Genomic DNA, 21,049 nt, shown 5'->3' on the forward strand with positions numbered 1-21,049 from the left:
ATTACTGATATTATATTGGCACACAGGGATTAAAAATTAACTTTTTAACTCAACAGCCAATTTGAATACTATATTTTTAGTTACCGGCCATTCATAACTTCTACTAGCCAAAAAAACAAACCTTATTTCATATTCTGTGTGGTCACTTCACAGAAGTGACATAAATAAATCTTTCCCAATAAGTTTAAATACCTGTTATGTGCATTTTCCCCTTTATAAAGCCATTTTTTCCTATTAAAAAAGTCAAATTCCTACATGTAATCAGTCAATTATAATAATAATACATTTAGGCTGTTACTAAACAAAGGACATCGGTATCAACGAAACTAATCTTTTGCAGAAGTTGCATATGTAGAGGCATTTACATGTTAATGCAGCTTAGAGGGACGTGTAATGATTTATCCTGCCCTTACAACTGCATAAATACTTTTCTGATATGTTAAACATGAAATGTTAAATGCACATTTAGACCGTTCTTTCACTGCATCATTCAGTCAAGAATGAGCATAATTCAAGATAAGGGGGCAGAAAATACAATTTCGTATAGTTAATATCACACGAAGAGTGCCCTTTAAAAAATCAGCATAGTTACATGTGATATTGACTGCAAATATGGTGTCTAAAACGTAAGTCTCTTAATATTAACGTATTGTTTATTGAACTGTTGTATAAAATCAATATCACATGTAACTATGCTGATTTTTTAAAGGGCACTCTTCGTGTGATATTAACTATACGAAATTGTATTTTCTGCCCCCTTATCTTGAATTATGCTCATTCTTGACTGAATGATGCAGTGAAAGAACGGTCTAAATGTGCACGCGCACTAAGTTAGTATAACGGTGGTCGCTTACGCGTGCACTCTGTAGGTGTGTTTTGTTTTATAGGTGTTTTTTGCAATAAGATGTCTCACGAGTTGAGTATTTGCGCTAAACATGTGCAGATCACAGCGTAGCGCATTTTTGTCAATTCTGAGCAGTACGCAGATGGCGTACGCTCGTCTGTGTCAGCCGTGTCAGTTGTTTACTTTCAAACCAAAGCGTAAATACCGCATATACTGTATAAAAACACGTAAAAAACGTATGGTCGTGGCGCGGCTGACACAGAAGAGCATACGCCATCTGCGTACTGCTCAGAACTGGCAAAATAGAGAGACACAGAAGAGAGAAAATGTTGAATAAAGTTACTTTTGTTTCTTCGTGTAGTTACTAAAAGTATTGTCGTTGCTTCGTAACGTTACGGTTGACCCACTGATGGCAGATGAACTATTCTGACGATGATTTTTTAGACTTTCCTGGACCTTGACACTGTTATTTATTTGGCCAGTCTATGGGACAGTCTGGGAGGCCAGTTTTCATCCAAAATATCTTAAATTGTGTTCCGAAGATGAACGAAGCTTTCACGGGTTTGGAACGACATGGGGGTAAGTGATTTTCATTTTGGGGATGGAGAATCCCTTCATTTTCAAACCACGGTGGAATAGTACATTGTGTTGTTGTTTCCTCTTCACATTTTAGGTTGAATATCTGCTTTACATATTTCTCATGAATCGGTTGCAGTTCAAGCACAGTAAGTTATGGTGGCTGAACTATTTTTGCCTAGGGCTAAATTTCACTGAAGGAGTGTCTTTATTTCTCAACCGGTTCCTGTGGGGGCAGGGATTAAACGAAGGCCTCCACACGGACTGGAGACAAACAACAGAGCTTCAGTGCGAAATCACACCATATTTCCACAGATAACCGACATTCAGCTGCCAGTTCGCAGTGGCTCTGCTCAAATCAAGCCTGTTTTTGATCGAGTGAGGCCTAGATGTGTCTCTCCCTCTCACCCGTGCTCTTTCCCGCACTCACTGATCCTGCAGCGCTGAACAAAGATGATTACTCAGGAAGCGCCTCGGCCAATCAGACGAGGCCTTACATCCTGCGAGCCGGAGGGCAGCCAATCACGGCCCTGCTCTGATCACACAGGCCTGAGCTCCGAGTGTGAAGGGGAGAGCCCTCCCTAGTCTACAGGCTGAGGCTGTCCTCCATGTTTGATAAGTGTTGACATTACACTGTTTCAGCCATGCATCCACAGAGGTAAGCCTGAGGTTTTCTTACGTCTGTCATTTCTCGTCATTGTACTGTTTTCATCCACTGCTAACACTGTGAATTGCAGATTTGATTCTCCAGTGACCGGGGAGGCCTAAGCAAAGGCCTGTGTCTCAGAGAGAAACAGGGCAGAGGAGGAAGGGGGGGGGGGGGGGTTCTTCTTCTTCTTCTTCTTCTCCTCTCTCGTTCTTCTGAGCTTTGGCCCGTGGGCTGCTCGGTCACATGGTTACACGGCAGACGAAGTCAGATATCACTCATAGCTGTACTGACAAACAGCTCAGTGACAGTCATTTCTGGATATGTAGGGCCCTCTGTTGATCTGCCCCACGTAGGAGGTGGAGGACCAGGGGGGTGGGGTGCTCGAGCGATGTACTTTTGTAAGCTGATTGCCTGTCCCATTGTCTGTTTGTGTCACAAGCCCCGCCATAGAAAATGGAGGCATCTGTTAGGGCCTTATTAGAGAGCTGAGAGCCCCAGCTGTGGTCACTTTACACAGGGGCAGGATGGGTAATTTAAAACTTTTTAAAATATATATATATATATATATATATATATATATTTATTTATATATATTCCATTTTATTCACATTTTTTCCGTGACAGTCGTGTTTGTCTTATGTTTTCAGGTTATAGTTTGTTTCAGGAGGGCAATCTAGTGTCATTCTTCATTTAGTTGGCGGTACAGCTATTTTTTGTGCTGTTTTTGAACACATCCTTAAGAAAATATATGGCCATTTGCATTTTTTGCTAGCATTTTTTACTGTCAGTCACATTGCAAGTATGAGTTTAAAAATAGTCTGAGACACCATTTTTTTTCCAAGCATGGATTATTCCTGAATAAGGATTTTATCTGATTCATATACATCATGCAAAGAATTTATATAATAAGGAAATATTTTTTTATTTATCGTGCATACTCTACAACGCAGACAGCCACATGGCAAAACACAACAACATCCGAGTTAATCAGAATTATGATTGACTTTTAGTTTTTTAAGAGCAGGGATTTTTTCCATTGCTGTATTGCAAAGCTAGCATTAGCACAGCTAAAATAACTTGAAATTAAAATGTTGAATTCAGTTCCTTTTTAAACTTAAAAAAATGTCAAAACAACAGATTCCTGTCATAGACCAGCCTGTGGTGTAAAACAGCGCTTTTAAAAAGATTATTTGGATGACGTTACATATTATTATTATTATTATTATTATTATTCATCTCCTTTAAGTTTCTTTAGTGTTTTATTGTGAAGTTAACAATAAAATAGCACTTTCACACACACACACACACACACAGCTGCTCCCAAAGACAAAACAAGCGAGCACAAACCACACAGGACCAAAAGCCTCCTGCTGCATTCCCAACAGATCCTTGGCCTTTCTAATGCTATTTATGGCTGGTTTAAAAAAAACATTCAATACATATCATATTTCACCTGTTTATCAACAGCAAATGGCTTGTGAGTTAGTTGTTGTAATTATGAACAATTAATTTAATTACAATCACAATACAGTCGGCTAGACCTTTACATATTGTTTATATAACTACTCTTTATGGGAAAATGACTGGAGGGTTTTATGTTGGTACGGTGCAGCTCAAAATGTGTTCCCAGGGAGCTCATGCCACTGCGATTGGGATTCTTGTCAAGGAAAAAATGTTAGAAAGGATTGTGGTGATTGGCTTTCTGCCATTGGGAGGAAACGACCAGTAGTGGTCTGACAAGGCTATTTTGCCTGCGTTATATCAGCAACAGAAGAAGTTGAGTCGTATCAACATCGACATCTGTGACAGGAAACAACTGTGTGCTTGTAAAGCCACCGTGAACCACAAAGCTGCTCTTTTTTGACAGCCCCAGAGCACAATCTGGGAGAACGGTTTGCCTTGTCTGAATGGCAAACGTTTGTTTGCATGTTGATCCTCAAGTGCATTACCGCTTCACTTGTTTTTCTAAGCGGTGGCTCTTGAGACTGACCTATATGCACAGGTTTCTCTCGTTTTCCCTGTTTACTGTAAGCTCCTGTGCCATGGACGTGCCAGAGCCGCGTCTCTGGCCTGGAGGGAGGGGGAAGGGAGCTCGAGCAGAGCGCTGGGGGAAGGGAGGCACTCTCATTTCCTGCGAAGAGAGAAAAAAAGACCTCGGCTCACTCTGACCAGTTATCTCCACATTCACAGCTGCCTTGCTCTTTATTTGGGTCTGTTTGCGGGGACCTCTGATTGTCTCTCTGCTCAGATCGTTCTAGAAGACTCAGGTTTGGAGGCCGGTTTGCTTGCAGAGCAGTGGTTTTCTTTCTCGTCATCGGATCAGCTTCAGGACTTCCTGTTTCTTTGATTTCTGTGTAGAGATCTGGATCTTCAGCCACGCAGTTGGCTTGACATTATTTGACCTTTCTGAAGCGAGCAGGAAAAGAGAGGCCTTGTGGATGGGAGCTTTTGTCGTGACGTGGCCCTAATGTGACATAACATCCTCACGGCTTCGCATTACAGTCAAAAATGGAGAGCCCTCAGGCCCTTGGCTTCACGCTTAGATGTGCATTTCCCACCTCAGTCATTCCACGGCTTATTTTTTTTTTTTGCTGAAACGGATACACTTTCTCCAGACTTATGTCATTATTGTCATTTCTGACACACTCTGTGTGATTTTTCTGTACAACCTGGAATATTTTCTTGTGAGAAAGGTGAGTTTTATTCATCGACGCGGAGAATTATGTGCCATTTTGATGGATTTCTTCCTTTTATATTGTCCTCTGGAAGGATGTCTCTGAATATCTTACAGTATATGATTATTATCTTCTGCGATGTCAAGCTGTGGCCCTGTCAATGAGAATTAGTAAAAGACTAAGGCCTCATTGTGGCCTGATGATCAATCCTCTCAGTTGTGCTTGTTCTTAACACTGGTCCTAATCCTGACCTCATGTAATGGAGAACTGTTGCCAGCTTCTAGTCTTTTGTTTTGCACAAAGACTGGGATCAAGGCCTCGCCGTTGTAGGCTTGTGTTTGTGCCATTGGCCTCTTCACTTTCACCTGTCATTTATGAGCTGCTTTTTGGTACCCGTCATTTCCATCCTGCCCTTGTGGTTGAGAAGGTTTTCGTTGATTGATTGACCCAAGCGGGTTTCCTCTGTATGGGGGTAAATAAGGCCTCATTGTGGTCAGGATACATGTGGTTGAGAGTTAAGTAGAGTAGTCCCCTCTTTTTGTTTTTGTTAATTTCTTCAGCTTATCAGTTTATTTTTATTAACTGTTCTTAAATGTTTCTGATTAGATTAAATTATCACCAAATGTTTAGCATTTATTTGTTACCTCTATTTATTATTAGATGTTATTTTTGGTCAAATGATAATGTCAAATAATAGCACTTACAACATTGAATATTAAGTTCAGGGGGATAGATCTTTATTTGCAAGGATTGGGCCACATTTAAGAAACTCAAGCAGAAGGAATTTTTATAGACTCCTTCTTAAACCTGTCACATTAATCGCGCAAGACTAAAATTGGTTTTGGGTAGTCTTGTCCACCGAATTCTCACTGGTTAGAAATACCATTTCACAAAACTGTTGGATACATTAAACGTCAAATTTGTTGTGTTGCGCAAATAATGTTTTTTTTTCTTTCAGCAGCACATACTAAAGGTCTTCACTTGCCAAGACCAACTCAACGTGAAAATTTGTACTGCAAATGACCAAAATGTGCATCTGTCCGATGAGATTTCATTGTAGGTGGGGCTGCTCAGCACAAGGCCACAAATCTTTTTACCCGTGACAAATAAAAATGTGCTATCGTTCCAAACCCGTAAGAAATTAAGATATTTTTGATTCATCCCGAGAGCTCTCTGACCCTCCCATAGACAGCAAAGGTACTACCGTGATCAACGTCCAGAAACATAGCAGGGACATTGGTAAAATATCCATGTGACATCAGGGGTTCAACCTTAATTTTACGAAGCTACGACTATTTTTTTGTGCGAAAAAGAAATACAACAAATTTATTCAACAATTCGTCTCGTTCACGTCACCCTAGCAACATTTCAGAGAGTATCCACTGAACGCAAACAGCGTATGTTGTTTTGTGTCAGCAGCGGCACACGGATACATTGTTTTCATTCAAATCAAAATGCAAACGATGTAGAAACCGTATCTGCGTGCCGCTGTCACCACTGATACGCTATTACTACATATAATGTAGAAACTAAAATTTTCTGTAAAGCTGCTTTGCAAAAATTTGCATCGCAAGAAGCGCTATACAAATAAACTTGAATTGAATTAACTAAAAAAAAAATGGTGTCATCTTGACAGCCTTATGCTTGATAGACCACATTTTGAATCTATCGGTGTCAGTAGCTGATGGTGTTTTCGTACCAATCATGCCTGAACTTGGACGAGGTCAAATCCTCTCAGACAAGAAGTAGACTAATGAGACTGAATTAAAGACACTCTCCAGTGCTCAGCAGACGTCTACTTCATAATCCCTTGTGATTGGACCTGTTCACTGCGGCGTTCCCCACCCCAAATATTATTGCTTCATTTGAAGGAGGTGCTGATCTATTACTAGACACAGAACAAGAGAGAGTTTACGTCTCGTATGTCTCGATCAGATGAGAAAGGGTAACGGCTTAATAACATCATGTAAATTCACTCTGCAGGCCAATGATTGGTTACAGTACAGTTCAGACAAAGCAATACTCATGCAAGGGTCTTCTTGCACAAGATGTGGAATGGAGGACGATTGCAATGAACAACAACAACATAACTCTGGAGATTAGATTACATCACCCAAGTCTTTTATCTCGGGGGGAGACCTCACGAGATTTCAGTGTCTTATTCAAGCATTTATTTTGCTCTCTCTCTACTTCATTTAGTTTGGCTGTGGAGGAAATAAAGACGGAGTCTGATGCTGTTGATGGGATGGAGGCGTCCATGCCACCCAAAGGTATTTTTTTCCCTTTGATTTCTAATGTGGCACTTTAGTTGTATCACTCTGCTTCATCTTTCTCAGTTCATGCAGTCTTATGTAACAGACTCCAAATATAGATTGTCAGATTGTGAGAGTTCAGTTCATGAGCTCAAATGAATAAAAAGCAAGTCACGCTTTTAATCTGAACCACATCAAATGTGGCAGGCAACCTAATTTTGTCTTTCATTATGCCGACTGATTGTTGCTGTCTGGTATTCGTGTTAGTAGGTTAGTCAGACGTTTTGTTTGAGTCTTGAAGATGTGCATAAAAGGCAACCCTTTTTGTGCATGTGGATGTCAATGCTTTGAAGGGTCACAATCATAGGCCCAGCTGGGTGACGTGTTGTATTATCCATGCCTTGCCTAGTAAAGCAGCTGTGGTTCTTTCATCAGCGGTCCCTGATCTAGGATCGGCAGAGCAGGCGCTGGCTCCGCAGAAGAGGAAAGCACCCAGTCCTCCACATTCCTCAAACGGACACTCTGCTTCTGACACGTCACCCAGTCCCACAAAGAAGAAGAAGAAACCGGGATTAGTCAACAGCAGTAAAGACCAAGTATGTTCCCTCCTTGGCTTCCCTCTTTTGTTGAATTGAAATTGGTTGGAGCTGATAATTCCTGCTCAAATTAACTGAAAAACATTCATAGCATCTAAAACAGACCTTTGGTTTGTAAGTCAAACTCTTGTCTCTTCCCGTGTCCTTTTACATTTTCTTGCATTTTTCTATTCAAACGGCCAATTTAAATAAATGACTGATTTGCATGATCAAAGTCGACCCTATGTGTGAATATATGTATATGTCATGTTTTTGTTCATAAAATGAAATCCAATGGTGTCCAAACAACATTGGACAAACACTGAAACATTTCTTTCTGTTGCACATAAGAAATAATGTTTGAAAAGAGACAAGGGTTAATAAATGATTAAATAATTTTTGTTTTGGGGGGAACTGTCACTTTGATTGATTCATGTCATTGCATTAGATAGTAAAATAATAGAAAAGGAATATTTAGTTGACATACTGTTTATAATGAAGGCAGAATGTATTGTGACACTTTCTGGTTATCTAATGTTTGTTGAACATGTTCCAGACCGTTCAAAGGTTTGGGGTTGATATTAGTTTTTTTTTTAATGTTTTTGAAAGAAGTCTCTTATGCACGCCAAAGTCTCTTTAAGACAAGTCATGTCACTCAGCAGCCATCTTTGAAACGCCTTTCGGGCATCCAAGTACAGTTCCTATCTCTTTGAATGGGGAAACGTCAAATTCTCCAAAACTGTTCACTAATCTTAGGATTAAATTTCATATTTGAAATCACTGAAGAAATCTGACAACAACAGTGTCATAAATGTTGTTACCTTTGCTCTAATAGCATTATAAAAAGCTTATTTCTCAGGTTAGATCAGTCAGTGCGCAGTCCTAAGAGCTTGTCTTAGAGCACTGACAGTTTCTGTAACAACTGGGACTTCTAAAGGCAGCTGCTGATTTTTACCGATAAGCGATTGGCTCTTTAATTCAGAAGGCGGGGCTTCCTGCGATTGAGCGGCCATATTGAGCGTAGCTTTTTTCCCCATTCAAAACTATACGAGTGACGTGTCTTGGGTATTCTATAGTTTTTGTGCATGCCAAGGCTGCATTTATTTGATCAGAAATACAATAAAACTTTAATATTGTAAGTAAGTACTATTTAATTTTATTTTCAGCATCATTACTTCAGTCTTCAGTGTCACATGATCCTTCAGAAATTTGCTCCAGAGACATTATATAAAAACATTCATTTATATAAAAAAAAAAAACATTTAAAAAAATCTTCTTGACCTCAAACTTTTTTAGTATATATATACTTAATGTGATGAACTGCACCTGTGGTTACCAGCTGGTTAAAGTCACTGCAAAAAGAGCTAAAAAGGAAGTTAGTTCTAAGAAAAGCTGTTGCTTTCGTTACTTATCATTTTTTTGCATATGAAAAGTGTCCAAATGCTTCTTTCTGGGACCACTGTGTGTTCACTTTATTACAGATAAAAATCAAGTGCACTGATTTTATTGAATGTTGTGCTGTTGTTGTGGTGAACAATGTTTCATGAAAGATGCCAAATGTGGATTTGTTTATTGGTCTTATTTAAAAAAAAATAATAATAATTTATATTTATTGATTTCTTTTGATACCTTACGGGTATTGAAAACTAATTATTAACTGCCAGTTTTTATGATTATGTTTAATATATTTCCATTAAATCACAACTTGGTCTAAAGTATATTTTGGCATTGTCTCTTGATCCTGCCAATCTGTATTTGGCATCTGATCGTAATTTAGGAATTTGTTCAAATCCTTGTTCAAATCCAGCACTTGATCTCAGACATCACGTGTTTCTCAGATCACACATGGGTCATACAGTGTGTTTAGGGAAATGTGAAATCTTCCCAGTGTGCAGTTTTTGACCCAGTGGTCATATGACTGCTTACTTGTCCGTTCTTGATTTATTGCAGTGTCTTGCTACGTTTCCCCTGCGAGTGTTGTGGCTTGTGATTTGACCCCTTGCCCTGTCTCTCTTGCCTGCATTTCAGTGTGAGCTTAGACATGGTCCCTTTTACTATGTCAAGCAGCCCGCACTCACCACAGACCCTGTTGATGTTGTACCGCAGGACGGGAGGAATGACTTCTACTGCTGGGTGTGTCACCGCGAGGGTCAGGTGCTCTGCTGTGAGCTCTGCCCGCGCGTCTACCACGCCAAGTGCCTCAAACTGGCCGCAGAGCCTGAGGGCGACTGGTTCTGTCCAGAGTGCGAGGTACTGAGGACTGTGTATGTCGGCTGTTATGTCACGGGACTGTCCTTCTGGCACTTTAAATATGTTCAGAGCATGAAGCGCTGCTAAATAGTAATAAATACTGCCCATAACCAGGCAAATGGAAACTCAAGATCTGTTCCAAAACCTAGTGAGCTGTCTACTTATTTCGAGGGACATGCAGGCAAAGTTCTGATGTGAAGATTGTTTCAAAAATTAGGCACAATTAACTTAAAGGGCAAGAAATGAAAATGGTCATTTACTCACTCAAGTCATTCCAAACTGTATAGTCTTGTTAACGACAACATTAACTAAAAATGTCCACTTGTTTTCAGCTAGTTATATGTATGTTACTAAAATTACCAAAACTTTAAATAAAATAAGTAAAAGCTATATAGGAATATAATAAATAAGTGAAATATAACAAATGGAAAGTACTAAAATTGCAAAAACTTAGATAAAAACTATATAGAATTAAACAAAAAAACTAATACAAATGGCAAAAGCATGTAACAAAATTACTAAAACTTAAGACTAAAATTTATTATATTATTTATTAAAACTTAACTTCTTTTAAAATGAACAAATACTATAAAAGTATGTAAATAATACTAAAATAAAATTCTGACATGACTTTCTGGAACATAAAAGATATTTTGAGAATGGATGATACAGTGGAAGTCAACGCGCTCGAATGTTGTTCGATTCGCAACATTCTTCATAGTATCATCTTTTGCATTATTTTGCCCAAAATATCGCAGTATCATTTGTGGAGAATCCCTGAATGCTTTTTTTTATTATTCAAAATAGCAGACGAGTCACGTTAAATGTTGATTTATAAATGAACATTTCATTCGGTACTAAAAAAGTGTTAAGTCATTTAACAGGATAATTGAATTGGCTGTTTTGACCAGTGTTTGAGCGTATTATATATTTGTATGCTTATGGTGTTATCATGTATCGTATTTTCCGGACTATAAGTCGCACTTTTTTTCATAGTTTGGCTGGTCCTGCGACTTATAGTCAGGTGCGACTTATTTATCAAAATTAATTTGACATGAACCAAGAGAAATGAACCAAGAGAAAACATTACCGTCTATAGCCGCAAGAGGGCGCTCTATGCTGCTCTGTGCTCCTGTTGTCTACACTGAGCAGCACAGAGCGCCCTCTCGTGGCTGTAGACGGTAATGTTTTCTCTTGGTTCTTGGTCCTAAATAAATGCGACTTATACTCAGGTGCGACTTATAGTTCGAAAAATACGGTATCAGTATTTTTTTAGCTTAGAGACGAGTGGTTTGAGTGAGCGCTATTTTTTCCATAACATTTAGGATGCTGTCTAGGCAGTGGACCACTGATCTATATATATATAATATTATTCTATATTATAGATCAGTGCAGTAGACACACGCTCACTAGGTTTTGGAACAAGTGTGTTCACTAATACAGGTGCTGCAGCATTCCTTACTTAAGAGTTTTATGCTTTTGTTCGGACTAGAATGAACTAGACATTTCAGAAACTAGTTAAACTGGTTGAATTTGCTTAATAGGGGCATAGATATAATTTTTGCTAAATCTTGTCATGCATCATGAAATGTGAAATTTGCTCACAAATAAATTGATTCCAGGACAATTTATGTTTACAGCTGAAATGCATTTCTACACCCCTTATTCGGAGCAGATATCATTCAGTTGTTCGTTCTTACCAACAGCAGAATGAATTTATTTGACTACGTTTTATTATATCAAGTTAAATAGACAGTAACAGTCAACAGTCACTTTACGAATGTTTGAGAGCACATGAATGATTCTAAAGTGTATGTGATTTGTGAATATAGTACAGTCAATTCAATCTCTGCTTCAGAAAATAACGGTGGCTGAGTGCATAGAGACTCAGAGTAAAGCTATGACCATGCTGAACCTGGAGCAGCTGTCCTACCTGCTGAAGTTCGCTTTGCAGAAAATGAAACAGCCAGGGGTGAGTCAACAACACCACATTAAATCCTCACAGTTTATGTAATCCCTCCATTGTTTCATTTTGATGGTCTCAGTTTTTATGTGAGTGCATTACACTAATTCAACCCCTGCGGTGTATCATTATGAATGATTTATCTTGCAGACCGAACCGTTTCAGAAGCCAGTGTCACTTGAACAGCACCCGGATTATGCCGAGTATATATTTCACCCCATGGACCTGTCCACTCTAGAGAAGGTAGATTCGCTCTTCTGTACTACAAGTGTACTTTTTGTGTTCATTCTGAAGAGTGTCTATCATTTAAAACCAATAAACATCTTTGTCTTTTTTTTTTGAAGTTTAGATTTTGAGGCCACTGTATGTGCCTAAAGGTAAAAAATACTGTAACTGAGAAATATGTGTGTGTGTAGAATATCAAGAAGAAAATGTACGGTTGCACAGAAGCATTTTTGGCTGACATGAAGTGGATTCTACACAACTGTATCATTTATAATGGAGGTGAGTGCTGGTCTGTGAAATCAGTGCACATGTATCATGACTCATATCTGTACATTCATGAAACTTCAATGTGTCTATTTCAGCAAACCATAAGCTAACAGCAACTGCTAAAGTTATTGTCAAGATCTGTGAACATGAAGTGAGTACTGTAATATCCTTACAATACATGTCATACTGTATATAAACCAAATACTTTCATTCAAAAGTTTGTTTTAATGGTGAAAGACACTAGTTTTATTTACTTTTTTTCTATTTTAATATGTTTTAAAATGTAATTTATTCCTGTGATCGAAGATTCAATTTCAGCATCATTCCTCCAGTCTTCAGTGTCACATGATCCTTCAGAAATCAGTTTAATATGCTGATTTGCTGTTCAAGAAACATTTATTATTATTATTATTATTATCAATGTTGAAAACAATTGTGCTGCTTTATATTATTGTGAAAACCATGATCCATTTTTTACACGATTCTAAGTTCAAAATAAGCACATTTTATTTGAAAAACAAAAAAACTTTTGTATCATTATAGATGTAATTACTGTCAGTTTTGATCAAATCAATGCATCCATTCAATTTTTTTAAACAATAGTGTGTGTGTATATATATATATATATATATATATGTATATGTATATGTATATAATTGTATACATTTTAATGCTGTAAAGGTTGTCTAAGAAAAGAACTACAGTATCTATAAATCATCCACAGATGAATGAAATTGAGGTTTGTCCAGAGTGCTACCTGTCCGCCTGTCAGAAGAGGGACAACTGGTTCTGTGAACCTTGTGTAAGAGGATGATGATTTTTAATATTAGATTAGTCATTTTGCAATATGATTTAAAAAAGAAAATCATCTAGTTAAATATGTGGGCTGTATGTAATGGGTGGCTGATGGTCATGTTTGTTGCTTTCATGCAGTCTCAGCCTCATCCTTTAGTGTGGGCCAAACTGAAAGGTTTTCCCTTCTGGCCCGCTAAAGCCTTGAGGGACAAGGACGGTCAGGTGGACGCACGCTTCTTTGGCCAGCATGACAGGTGAGCCGGTTAATCTGGCAAAAACATTATCAATATGTTGAATATTTACAAAATATATATTAAAAAAATCACCTCCAGCAAATCTCCAGCAAATGGCATCTGTGATTTATACGCAGTAGCAAATACATTTGGGATGTTTGCTTGATTTTAGGGGATTAGTTAGGCTACAATGTGTTTAGTTAAGTTTATGTTTTTTGTTCATCTGTATCTATATGTGCATTCCAATTTAAGAATTCCTAATGGTCATTGTATCAAGTACTTGTTATATTTACAACAATATCAATATTATCAAGGAGTTTTTCTGTCATACATTATTTTTCTATATACTAAAATATGTACTTCATCCTCATTTGTCTTTCAGAGCCTGGGTGCCCTTAAACAACTGTTACCTCATGTCTAAGGAGATCCCCTTCTCTGTGAAGAAGACCAAAAGCATCTTCAACAGCGCCATGCAGGAAATGGAGGTCTACGTGGAAAACGTGCGCAAGAAATACAGCGTGTTCAACTACGCCCCGTTCAGGACACCTTACACACCCAACAACCAGTTCCAGATGCTGCAGGACCCTAATAACCCTAAAAAAGGCACGGTGAAGCCTGACAAACAGGACAAGGTCAAGTTCAGCTTCGACATGACCGCATCCCCCAAGATGCACTTGAGTAAGACCGTGATGTCAGGAGGACCGGGGCGGCGGGTCTCTGTGACAGACATGCCCAGGTCACCAATGAGCACCAACTCCTCAGTCCACACGGGGTCTGACCTCGAGCAGGACGAACGAGGGCCGAGAGTGTCATCCAGTCACTATAGCGGCGGTGAAGACTCGATGGATTGCACAGGTGAGTCATTCGATTCGATACTTTGAAATGGCTAGTGTTTGATTTTATGATTAATAGTGGGTGATTAAAGTTTTAAAGTTTTACCCACAGCGTCTCCTGCGTCTGTAAAGACAAGCAACAGCCCCAAGCCTCTCCTGCCCACGTCGGTTAAACAGGAAAGGAGTTCAGGCACCGGAGGCATACTTAACCTCAATCTGGGTGAGTCTCGAATCAGCCTGAGGCCTACCGAAACAACCACTGATCTCTGATCCTTTATTTCTCATGTTTGTTGAATATTTGTATTGGATGTGATCCCTCAGATCGCATTAAAGCCGAAATGGACCTGAAGGAGTTGAGTGAAACTGTACAGCAACAACAACAGCAGCAGCAGCAGCAAGGGACGTCGGTTCTCCTCAGCTCTCCTAAAAAACCTACTAGGAGTTTGGATAAAACTATAGAGAGCTGCAAGGCTCAGCTGGGTAATGAACATGTGATGATTAACAATAGACCTCATACAATGACCGTGCACTTTTTTTGGCAAGCTTGGTTGTCAATAATCATTGATAAGAGAAATCATAAAGTTCATATAACGTAAAGTTCTTCAATAAAGAGCCTTGAACCAAACCAACCTGCTTTAAGATGAATAAGATGAAAATGACAGTATTGGATTTCGAGCAGGAAAAATATGAATAAAGTATTTACTACAAGGTTTGCGGCGTTCAGAATTGAACTGAGAATGTGTTTTCAATTCAATTAGAGGGAGCAAAAGAAGCTAGAATTTAAATTTAAATATAAAGAAGTAGAATTAAAACTAATTTCACTTCAAATGAATCCTATACAGTAACTGTAATAGTAACAAGAAAAGGGAAAGCTTATGAAAACCTGCTTTAAAGTTAAAAAGAACTTTTAAAAAATCTAGATGTTTTTACTGATAAACTGATAAACAAACCGATATATAGACCAGGGTAGAAGAAATACTTATTTCCCAGAATGCCATTTAATAAATAAATATCCTTTCAAAACGGTGTTGTATGTCTGAAACCCTGCTTTTGAGCTCCTTTATGTACCCTGATAAGAAATCAGTAAATTATTAAAACAGAAAAATGTATTTTTCTTTTTTTCCTATCCACAGGAATCAATGAGATCTCGGATGTCGTGTACCGCCGTGTTGAGCACAGTGACACAGACGACTCGGACAAATCAGACTCCAGCGACAGTGAATACATGTCTGAGGACGAACAGAAGCCCAAGGACTCTAACCACAACAGCAGTGCCCACAGAGACTCCAAAAAGAGAGCCAGACCTCCATCCGCTCAAGCACAAGAACAAGACACTGCCCCGTCAGCCGCTGGAGGAACACCAGGTGGAGACCAGCATCCCTCAGATCCCCAGACCAAAGAGAAGGTAAGCGGTGGCGTGGAGAAAGACTCCCAGGAGAAGAGCAAACCCGTGCAGCAGCCCCAGAAGGAGAGGACACAGCCTGGGCAGGACGCTCGGCCTGCTGGATCAGAGCTGGAGGGCGACTCTGACTCTGAGCGGGAGCTGGTGATAGACCTCGGGGAAGAACAGGGCGGGAGGGAAAAGAAGAAAGCCAAGCAAGAGACCCCATCAGCCCCCATCTCCACAACTAAAGATCAGACCGCCATTAAAACAAATGGTAGGTACCTCACAGTTTGGATTTTGTTTTATAATTTCTAATCTGAATCTTAAAATTGTATGTCTACATTGTGTTCTTCCTTTTGTTTAGGTAAAGCTTCTGCATCTACCAGCATATCAGCTGCTCCTTCTACAGATAACACTTCCATCAATCCTGGTCCAAAAGATGCCGCCGCATCAGCCATCAAGCCTCCAGCCACCGTCCCAGCTGCATCTACCACTCAAGCCACCTCCACCTCGGCTCTTCAGCCCATGTCTGCTGTCCCTGTTGCTTCCAATATGGTGAAAAAACAGCGCCCTCTGCTGCCCAAGGAGAACACGCAGCCGGCCCAGCGGCCTTCGTCGAGGAACCCGGCTGGCGGTAAATGCCAGACGTCGTCTCAGAAGGTGCAGAGACAGCAACAACAAGTTGAGACGGCTCCTCAGAGCCAAGCGCAGCCCCAGACCTCAGCAAACAACCCCAACACTCGCTACCAGACCAGACAGTCTGTCAAAGGTAAACACTAGACCCCCTCTCAGTGCAGAAGCTTTATTCCCATAATATTTGAAATTATACATACATATATATATATATATATATATATTTTTTTTTTTTTTTTTTTTTTACTGATCTAGCTGAATACCCCTAGATAAAAAAAATATATAAATATAAATTTATTTTAAGATATAAGTACATATAATACATATAAAAATGATATACAATTTGTTAATTAATTGTTACACAATTGTTAGATATATGTAAATATATGTAAATATACATATAATAAATATATATGTAAATATACATATATATATATATATATATATATATATATATATATGTATATGTATATTTGTAAATATATATGTAAATATATCTGTTTTTATTTAATGACTATAATTTTGTATAATAATCTGTTTAATTAGATTTTTTAAAATCTGAATTAAAAATGTATATCTAAAACAGATTTTTGCTATAATATACTACCCAGATTGCTTTGCTCTACAGAACTGACAAAAACAATGAGACCCCTCGGGCGACTGGATGATAGAGTCAGCACACCATATAAAATAAATCACATTAATTTATTATACATTTATCATGGCTCATCATCTGTCCATGCTTGTGAGGCTGATGACAGTTTTAAAGCTAAAAATAATACACTCTTTTATTAAAAAAATTAAAGGCTTTTCCAAAAGAATAAAAAAATAAAGAGTTTCACATTCCAGCTTCATATTAATCCACAAGTGACATCTACTTCTAAAAAAAAAAAAAACCTACAAAACTAAAGGATGAGACATATTTATTCTCTGTGTTTATTAACATTATGCAGCTCAATTCATATCGAGCCCATAACGTTGTTTCAAGCTGGCATTAACCCTTTCTGTTGTTTCCCCAGCTGTTCAACACAAAGACCCCTCACCTGTTAACATGGGCTCAGGTACGTCCACTTCCTGTCTGGCTGGAGACTTCCTCACCCCTCCGGCCTCCGCTGATGTCGCCGCTGACATCGCCAAGTACACCACTAAGGTGAGGCAGATAGTCCCTTCTGATGTAAAGATGGTTCAATCAAACAAGCACATTAGTACAAATGAACACCTCCAAAAAGCAGTAGAGCTTTTTTATCGGAAATTTTTAAATATTATGTTTTGAAACCCGAAACCTTGATTACAGGCCACAGCTACAACTGCGACTTTAAAAGACCTTATATATGTATGTATATGTATTTATGTGTGTATATGTATAAATATCATTCTAGTATTTAAATTTATTATATGGAATGAATTATGATGGTTGTTGGATATTTAACTTATTTGATCCTTGATTAATTCTACTGCTGAATTAATATTACTTACATTTTGCCTAAATAATTTTAAAATCGATGTTGACTGTCTGTTTTCCTTCATAATGGCAGGTGATGGATGTGATCAAGGGAACGATGACGGAGATATACAATGATCTCTCTAAGAGCACGACGGGGAACACCATTGCAGAGGTTTGTGCTGCTTGATTTTATTTCACCATTCATACTCTTAATGTGTTTTTAATAAAAAAAATTGAATTTATAGGTTGTACATGTACGGGTTGCAGGTTAACAGACTGAATTTCTTTGTTATGGTTCTCTGTGGATTGTGTTGCAGATCCGGCGGTTGCGGATTGAGATTGAGAAACTCCAGTGGCTGCATCAGCAGGAACTGTCAGAGATGAAACATAACCTCGGTAACTCTCTTTTATGACTTACAATAGCACTGCAAACTGCATTATGGGAGTTTTATGATAGCCAATGGTTTTATTAGACAACATTTACAGAGAATAGATCACTAAACTCCTTTCCTACAAGTTCTAGATGAGTAAGTCAGAGCTTCAACCACTTATATATAACTATTGTGTGTGTGTGTGTGTGTGTGTGTGTGTGTGTGTAGAGCTGACCATGGCTGAGATGAGGCAGAGTCTGGAGCAGGAGAGAGAGCGGCTGGTGTCAGAGGTGAAGAAACAGATGGAGATGGAGAAACAGCAGGCGGTGGACGAGACCAAGAAGAAGCAGTGGTGTGCCAACTGCAAGAAAGAGGCCATCTTCTACTGCTGCTGGAACACAAGTTACTGTGACTACCCCTGCCAGCAGGCACACTGGCCCGAACACATGAAATCCTGCACCCAGTCAGGTAAACAGACCTACACCTCACTCTCTTTCTGTTTTTGGTCTTGACACTTCTAATAATAAAGGTTCTTTATTGGAGTCTATGGTTCCATGAAGAACCTTTATCATCAATGTAAACGTTCTGTTGTTCAAAAGGTTCTTCACACTAATTGGTTCTTTCAATGGCATTGCTATAAAAACCTGCTTTTGGAACTTTTATTTCCAAGAGTGTGCCACTTTTACCAAAAGACTAGAAGAGAGAAGAAATGACAGGGATCAAGAAGTCTTACAGGCCAGATTCAAACTTTTATTGCCCAAATTAGCACCACAGCTCAGTGTGCCAGTATGTACCAAATGCAAGACCACAACTCTGAATGGCTATGTTCAGAATACGAAATGTTCAGAAACTTACATAGCACTTCTGCACTATTTCTACAGTGTGTATACTGTGCACAGTATGCGATTTTTGTAAACGTGGAATATATTTGTGTATATTATATACCTATTATGGTACACAGGCTCTCAACAACAATGACAGCTGATCAACAATTTCAGCAGTAGACTAGACGGGGGTGGGTTAAATTCGGAGCAAATTTCCTTCACGGATCAGTAAAAGTAATCCACCAATATAGGATTCACTATGAACATCACATCACTCTAAAATGATGATGTGCCCACAGCAGCAAAACCGTACACATGCTGGAAATCCAACCACCACGTACAACTCCATAACAATATGCATGAATCAATACTCCTCGAATATTAAAGCACTCACCTGTCACTTGGAAATAAAGTCATTCCATGTCCCTTTACTCGTATTAAAAAGTAAAGCTGGCCTAATAACTTGTGCTCGGTGCTAGATGTTAGTCACTCATACATTACAATCTCTGAAATGGTGCACAAAACCTTTGTTAGCGAATTCAGTTTGAGTACTTTATCCTTTCTCAGTTATTCCTCCTTTTTTCTGCAAAAGAGCACCTTGAAAAAGGCATTCAGTAGATCAACAACAAGATCTGATGTAGGTGACTGTGGGCTGTCATTTTCTTTTCGTTTAATGTCACTTTCATACTTGGGAAATTCCTAACTAAACGTATTTAATGCAGTTGCCAAATTGGGATATATAAACCCTGTTACCGGGTTGTTTTTCATGGCTGCTGGTTGAATCGACCTCAATAAGGTGATATTTAGCCCCTGGAATGTGAATTTTAACGGGGGACACCTCGAAACGTGGTTGGATGGGTTTTGTCAAAAAACAAAACTGGCAACCCTAGCTGGGGGAAGCACTGGGCTCGTCAGTGAACCCAGAGGACGTGCTGTCATTGAACATTTGATTAGGCAGTATACAGTGTACACAGTGCAGTATTCGGTGTGTTGTAAGATAGCATTACATTCTGAACATAGCCACTCTCGGTTTTCTTTTGCATTTATTTCTGAATAGCAATTGTGTTAATAATTTTTTCTCTTTTTGTTATCACCTTAGCCACCGCAACTCCGCAGGAAGCTGAAACAGAAGTCAATTCGGGCACCGCAGGAAAACCTGTAGGACAGTCCCCTAAAACCCAGCCTTCACCAACCGGTGAAAGAACATCACCCGCAAACCGAGGACCCTCCCCTTTCACAGACAACAATAAAGGCAGCTCCTCCGTGGCTGTCTCATAACCCCAGTGTGAAATCTATTTTAGCATCAGAACAGTGCCATTCAAAGACCGTCAGATGTTAACACCAAAGGACCTTGACTCATATCAAACAGACTGTTTCTTGTTCAGTGTGATCATGACATGATGTCAATTCCTGTTCACTACATCCAACTCAACATTCGGATAATGCCTATAAAAGTTTGATTCATTTCTATGTACATTTCGTATTTGAATTCGTGACTTGTTTAGTACAAAGACAGAAACACCCTTTGATATAACATATGCAACTGTAAAACTTGTCCTTTTTTTTTTATACATCTCAACTTTTGTAAACTTAAATGTGTTTGATCAAAATCATTTTTTTCTCTTAATGTGAAAGATGCACTTAGAAGTGCCTCTGAAAGAGTAAGTTCATTTTATCAAAAGAAGAGCGTGTTTGTCAAACAATTATGGATCATGATTGTTAGTACTAAAGGATTGTCACTACGCGGTTTTTTTTTTTTTGAAAGATTTAATTTAATATCTTTCAACCACAAAGGCTTCTTGACAAATAAATATACAAAAACGAGCAAAAGTCTAGAGGAGTAAAGGAAAAGTTTATACTTTTTGTGGGCATGTTTCTTTTTTCTCTTGTCTTGTGGACTCTCTTGTTTACATACTGTAAATACAAAAGAATAAGCAGAGATTGTATCTGTAAGAAAAATAAAGTCTTCATGAGACAAATCCTTGTTTTACACGTGTGTCAAGAATACCTGTGAATGCATGCGATTCAACTAGTTGCTTCTTGGCAAACATCAATATGATTTTGGCTGTTTATTAGTCCTAACAAAGCACATATTACTGACTTATTTTGCATGAACTTATCTTAAATCCTTTAATCCTTCCCTATTCGTAAACTTAACTACCTTACTAAATATAAATTTGGAGTTTATTGAGACAAAATACGTTAATAGTAACAATCGGCCCCCAAATTAAAGCATGACTTCCCTTAATAACCATA

General features: G+C 38.7%; 1 protein-coding gene across 3 annotated transcripts; it reads left to right on the forward strand.

The window, feature by feature from the left end:
- Nucleotides 1–1,433: 1,433 nt before the first annotated feature.
- Nucleotides 1,434–20,772, forward strand: LOC132129699 (MYND-type zinc finger-containing chromatin reader ZMYND8-like). 3 transcript variants are annotated; one of them, XM_059541369.1, is made up of 20 exons: nucleotides 1,434–2,078; nucleotides 6,944–7,014; nucleotides 7,432–7,592; nucleotides 9,600–9,821; nucleotides 11,680–11,793; nucleotides 11,935–12,027; nucleotides 12,201–12,288; nucleotides 12,372–12,427; nucleotides 13,001–13,078; nucleotides 13,210–13,325; nucleotides 13,687–14,159; nucleotides 14,250–14,357; nucleotides 14,459–14,617; nucleotides 15,271–15,795; nucleotides 15,886–16,290; nucleotides 17,174–17,304; nucleotides 17,690–17,770; nucleotides 17,916–17,994; nucleotides 18,198–18,437; nucleotides 19,893–20,772. In XM_059541369.1, the coding sequence occupies exons 1-20, from the start codon at nucleotides 2,065–2,067 to the stop codon at nucleotides 20,069–20,071; spliced, it is 3,393 nt and encodes a 1,130-aa protein (XP_059397352.1). In that variant the 5' UTR covers nucleotides 1,434–2,064; the 3' UTR covers nucleotides 20,072–20,772. The 3 variants fall into 3 exon arrangements, with proteins under 3 accessions (XP_059397352.1, XP_059397354.1, XP_059397353.1); XM_059541371.1 differs by having other exon boundaries at nucleotides 9,678–9,821; XM_059541370.1 differs by lacking the exon at nucleotides 1,434–2,078 and adding an exon at nucleotides 4,181–4,762.
- Nucleotides 20,773–21,049: the final 277 nt, after the last annotated feature.

This window comes from Carassius carassius, chromosome 46 (genome assembly GCF_963082965.1).
Source record: "Carassius carassius chromosome 46, fCarCar2.1, whole genome shotgun sequence".
NCBI lineage: Eukaryota > Metazoa > Chordata > Actinopteri > Cypriniformes > Cyprinidae > Carassius > Carassius carassius.